Raw genomic sequence first — 6,020 nt, 5'->3', positions numbered from 1 at the left:
AGCACTCACTGCCATCACTGCTATAATGTTACTTTAGCTTTGAGCTAGCTCAAATCTAACCTGACGCTGCCAGATGGATGGGTTTGCTGCTTCACATTTGTTTCACAAACTACATGGTGGTGGTATTGTGAACTTGTGAACTCAATACCGCCCCATGTGGCAGCGTCAGGATGGTGAAGGCTCTGTCAAGTGTCAGTCGGTGTGCTCCTGTACCAACTTCAACTTCAACTTCAACTTCAACTTTATTGATATCCCGAAGGAAATTTGGTTTGCAGCAGGCATGTGGACATATAGTACAAAAACGTCAACATCATCAGACATCAGGTGACACAGAGACACACACTCCAGGAGTGATCGAGTTCAAGTAAAAAATGAGGGCATTGCCTCCATAAAGCAGCAACAACAAATAGTAAATAGTGCAACATAAATTTTACATCAATCAACGTGATAAGAATACTTTGCACTGCAGAATAAATATGTAAAAGAAATAGTAAAAATAGTAGAGATAAAAAACATAAGAGTGCATAGACCCAGGAGGGAATAGGGAATCCATAATCCTAGCCTAGCAGATTGAGCCTGTCGATAGCAACAGGGATGAAGGAGGCTCTGGCGCGCCGCGTCCTTGTTTTTGGCATTCTAAAACGGCGGCCAGAGGGGAGGAGGTCAAACTCCTGGTAAAGTGGATGGTCAGGACAGTCTAGAATAAGTTTGGCCTTATTCCTTACCCTCTGTAAGTAGATGTCCTGAAGCTGGGCTTGCTGCACGCCAATCACCTTACTGGCTGCTTTGACAAGCCTTGCCAGCCTATTTCTGCTGGACAGTGTGAGGCAGCCAAACCAGGCCACACAACAGTAGGTGAGAACAGATTCAACGAAGCATTGATAAAACATAATCATTAGAACCTTACAGACTTTAAATGTGTTCAGTTTTCTTAAAAAGAACAGGCGCTGCTGGACCTTTTTGCAGACAGCATCAGTGTTTGTTTCAAAGTTCAGTTTGTTGTCTATAATAGTACCTAAGTATTTGTACTCTGGGACGATCTCAACTTCCATATCCTGAATGGTGGTATAACAATTAACAGGTTGAGATTTACGGAAGTCAATGATCATATCTTTGGTCTTCGAAACATTAATTTGCAAGAAGGTGTCATTACACCAAGATATGAAATCGTCCACTATAGGACCATGCTCAGTCTCATTGTCATTTAAAAGACTTACAATGACTGAGTCATCGGCAAACTTCAGGATATGCCTCTTCTCATACATACTCCTACAGAAGTGAGTGTATAAGATAAAGAACAGTGAGGAGAGGACACAGCCTTGGGGGGGAACCAGTGGAGGAGAATAGCTTTGAGGATAACACGCCATTAACCCTCACACACTGTGACCTGTCTGTCAGGAAGTCCACAATCCAGCCAATAAGATTTGGGTTCAGATTAAAATGAGAAATAAGTTTCTCTGCAAGGAGATAAGGCTGGATGGTGTTGAATGCAGACGAGAAATCAATAAATAAGAGCCTGGCATGTGTTTTTGGGGCCTCCAGATGTTGAACTAGAAGACTCCGCCCACTCTAATGCCAACATAATTACCACTAACTCAACTAACTGCATAAACACTTGGGCTAAATAATCTGATGTTCTCGATCTCAATCTGCTGACTGGGTGGGAATCACCGCTGCAACCTCTGTTACCCGTGTCTGTGGATGACCTTTGACCCATCTGTAAAAATATACAAGTAGTTCCCGTACTGACTGTCCAATATAGCTGTAATATTCATGAACTAAATCTATTCCTGCTCTTCATTTCCAAGTCCACACACGCCTCTTGCACGTATAGCTGGCTCAGTGTAATGGACATAATGAACAACAACAACAATGCTTTTCTATTCTTTTTTGGTCTTTTTTGTTTCAATACACGGGAATTTGGGTAAACAGTTTTGAGGTAACCTGTCCTTTGTAGTCACATTTCCTTTGAGTCCGACCACATTCAATATATTCACAGAAGACATTTGATTTCAAATAGTGAATTATATACTGCATAACTTGCTAGCTATATTCTTTTGATGCATCTATAAACTTGTTTTCTTTATGTGTCATAATGTGATGACAACATGTGTATCATTAGCCTACATATGCAGAGTTGAGCACTGGTAAACAGAAAGAGGCTGGGTAAGAGTAGGCTTTCAGTGGAAACAGTAGTAGGCAGTTATAAAGGAAGTGCATGTGGTCTGTCAGACCACATCTAAGTAAAGGACAGGAAAAAATGAAGAGGTGAGAAATGAAGTCTCATTGGATCTTCATGATTCTTGTTGGTGAGTATTAACTCATTTAGGATCATAAAGCTGCTTGATTTGTTCAAATTGAACAATGTGATGGTAGATGATCTGATATTTTTTCAATTGCGTTTCTCCTAACATGCTCAAAAGGAGCAGTTGAGGATGCAGTCTCGATCAGGGGTTCTCAATGCTACCTGACGGGAGGAGGAAGCACTGATACACACCAATATGACCTTTCATTGCATAACTCCTATGTTCATTTTGAATTAATTTTTGTAATTATATCCCTTTGCCTATGTTCATTTTGAATTACATTACATTACGTCATTTGGCAGACGCTTTTATCCAAAGCGACTTACAATAACACATTTTTGTCAGCAATAGAGCAATCAACCATGTAACACAGTCTATGACAACTACAACTTCTGAAGGAACAGTGGTACAAGTTAAGGTTAGTGTTTTTTGTTTTGTTTTGGGGTTTTTTAAGAGAGAGAAGTTAGTTCAAGAAGGACCCAGATGGAGCCTGAAAAAGTGAGTCTTTAGTCTTTTCCGAAAGATAGGCAGTGATTCGGCCGTCATGACCGAAGGTGGAAGCTCGTTAACATTTTATTTAAAAAAAAATGTATTGGGGAAAAAAGTGGTTGTAAATGAAGTGTAAAAATGCATCAATGTCCTTTTGCTTATTTACTTATACAAGTTATTGAAGGCAGAAAAACAAATATCCACTGAGTATTCAATATGAAGCTAACTTTACTCCAGTTTTGAGCTAGAACAGGCTTTGTAATTGGGGAAAGCAAGCTTTTATTTTCTCTTTATTTTCTTTCCTTTTCTTTAATGTTTTGTATCTGTATATCTGTATGTATGTGTATACCGTATGTTCAAAGTAAAAAAAAGAGCATTTCATGGTCGAACTTATATCTGTACAAGTGGAATAGAATATACTGTATGTACATATAGTATATAATGTATATTGTCATGCTCAAATAAAACATATTTGAAATCTGTAATTGGGGAAAGCAATACAACTAGCACTAGCTGTCCCTTCCAGTAGAGAAGTGAAAGTTTCGGCAAATAGAGCAAAATGACAGCATCTCAGTTAGTTAATGAGTTAGTTAATGAGTTAATGAGATGCTCTTCTCTGTTGGACCCCCACTTTGTGATAAGGCTGCATTTCTACATGGGAATCTTTCCTGGTGCCGCTTCAAAAGTTTCCAAAATTGGATTCCATTTGAACTTTGATTTGCTTTCATGTCAGTAACAACTTGACATGTCCTGTGTTGATAAATCTGACATCCATGCGATCTGCGTCCAGTATCCATCACCAGGCCCGGCTTGGGGATGCTGTTAGTGACTGGGACTGAGGTCCAGCAGGTCCAGTTTGGTACCACAGCCACCCTGGGCTGTGACTTCTCCTACCTCCATGAGACAACATGGCTTAAGCACAACCCAGAGTGCATGCCCACTGTGATCCTCTGCAGCAGCCTCAGGGACGGACGACCAGACACAGGTAGTGCAGCTTTCCTTTGACTTATAGTCTCCTTCTTTGTTGCTCAGCCAGCGCTCATAGAGAGCCAAAGTCAAGCCCATTTCCCGGTTCGGCATACGAACCAAGGGATATCAACATCCGCCATTCTTTTTTCCATAGACATTTCGTAGGATGCTTATAAAAATAAATTTAACTGGTCAAACCAAGATATTCAGCTATATTTAGAATTAGGAGACCATAGAACATTTCACTCGGACCAAAGCACAAAAAACAAAGAACAACAACAACAACAAAACAATACCAATAGCAGATGCAAATATATATATATATTTTTATTTTATTTTTATTAGTGAAAAACACATTTAAAACATATTTTTGTGGTTTTTCCAGACTTCCGGCTCAGCTCTCGTTTCTCAGTGGAGCTGATGAACCGCTCTCTGGCACTAAAGATCAGAGATGTTGAGGAGGGAGACCTGGGGCTGTATTACTGCATCGCAAAGGAGAAGAAACTTATGAGAGTGGGGAGCGGAACCAGGCTTCAAGGTAACGCTATGGTTCCTTTTCTCAGTCTGTGATTTTGGAGAAGTGCAGCAATTCACTTTGCTCCAAACAACAAACATAATGTTTTAAATGTGTAAGAGCGCAGGGACATTTGTAATTAACCACCCAGTCAAATTTGAACTGAAGTATATCAAATGAGGAGCAGCAATCATCATCTAAATCATCATCTATGCCAGTGATACTCGACATTTAAATAAATAAATAAATAAATAAATAAATAAATAAATAAATAAATAAATGAATGAATGAATGAATGAATGAATGAATGAATGAATGAATGAATGAATGAAGGGAGGAAAGGTCACAGGAGCGGGACACAGAAGCAACAGGTAAGGAAGGAGTCACCGGTTCATTTTGTGCGTATTGCTCCGTCCTCTGAAAGCTTACGGATAGGCATAAAACGGAGCAGAACCACACCCACACCCACACAGGCGCACACGCGCACGCGCACGCGCACGCGCACGCACACGCACACGCACACGCACACGCACACGCACACGCACACGCACACACACACACACACAGACACACGCACACACACACACACACACGCACGCACACACACACACACACTCACACACACACATTTGAGTCTCTATACTGCCCACTGGTGGATGTATTGCTTAACATAATGTGAAAAGTGAAAACGTGAAAGATGCAGGAAGTATGTGGGCAGTGACCATTACCCAAACAGACACATTTATTTTTGTGTGAAAATGGAGCATAATTGGGCCTTAAGACACCATGCACCAACGTTTGGATGAGCAGAACATCTGCATTAGACTCATCTGACTCTACTCCAATAAACTCAACCACAAGTCTGAACATTTGAGGTATTATGGCAATGTGATCTCAAAAATACAGTTTATATGATCAGACCTAAAAAAAACACGCCCAAATGGCAAGTAGCCTCTATTTCATTCTCTTTCTCTCTCTCTCTCTTCAGCCATTTTCCCTATAGGCAAAGGTGACTCCCTCTGTCTTTCTTTCTCTCTCATTCTCTCTCTCTCTCCCTCTTTCTTTCTCTCTCTCTCAGCTACAGGTTGGAAGCCACCTGTAGTTCTCTCAGGTTCACCCCCAGGTCCCTCCCCAGGTCCCTCCGGGCTGTCTTTGGACCAGTGGCACTGCATGTTGGTGGGGTTTGGTCTGCTGACCATGGTGCTGACTGTCTGCATCACCCACTGGAACAGCAACAAGGCAGACAAGAAGAGGAAGAAAAGTCAGCTACTGCTTGCATCAGCACCACCAGCCATAGCACCTGAACTAACTGAACCACCACCAACAATACGTAAAGCCACTAACGCACCAGCAGCAGCAGCAACTAAGCTATGTGTGCGTACACTGTGAGTTGATGGATTGAGCTAGAACACAGGTTTTCAAAGTGGGAGTCGGGCCTCCCCAGGCGGCTCCAAGCAGTTTCAGGGGAGGCACATAAGGATTTACGCACAATGGGTGAGACAGTGATACAAGCAGTGCATGGTGCAGTGTTGCTTTTGTTTTCGTGAGAAAGTCTGACTGACTTTGGATTTGTTCAAATATTTGACTAATAAAATTGCACAGATAGGCCTTACAATGAATGTCTTTGTTGAATTGAGGTTATTTGAAGGCAGGGCTAATTGTTGAGTCATTTTTCAATTTAGTTATTGGACTGCAGGGTTACATTATTTCATAAGCGTGTTTAAAATGTTTAAAACAGATGT

The 6,020-nt window shown here is 41.2% G+C and overlaps 1 protein-coding gene across 1 annotated transcript; it reads left to right on the top strand.

The window, feature by feature from the left end:
- The first annotated feature begins 2,255 nt into the window (after positions 1–2,255).
- Positions 2,256–6,020, top strand: LOC310793522 (uncharacterized protein). The gene is made up of 4 exons (XM_083655322.1): positions 2,256–2,309; positions 3,586–3,780; positions 4,150–4,302; positions 5,357–6,020. The coding sequence occupies exons 1-4, from the start codon at positions 2,276–2,278 to the stop codon at positions 5,665–5,667; spliced, it is 693 nt and encodes a 230-aa protein (XP_083511448.1). The 5' UTR covers positions 2,256–2,275; the 3' UTR covers positions 5,668–6,020.

Source organism: Poromitra crassiceps (genome assembly GCF_964638095.1).
Source record: "Poromitra crassiceps genome assembly, chromosome: 19".
Lineage (NCBI taxonomy): Eukaryota > Metazoa > Chordata > Actinopteri > Beryciformes > Melamphaidae > Poromitra > Poromitra crassiceps.
Note: the sequence above shows the minus strand (reverse complement) of the source record. Positions and strands in the feature narration are given on the sequence as shown.

Coding starts and splice junctions, on each gene's coding strand:
- LOC310793522 (XM_083655322.1), top strand. CDS start 2,276: ATGAAGTCTCATTGGATCTTCATGATTCTTGTTG. Junction 3,781..4,149: donor GGACGGACGACCAGACACAG/GTAGTGCAGCTT, acceptor TGGTTTTTCCAG/ACTTCCGGCTCAGCTCTCGT. Junction 4,303..5,356: donor GAGCGGAACCAGGCTTCAAG/GTAACGCTATGG, acceptor TCTCTCTCTCAG/CTACAGGTTGGAAGCCACCT.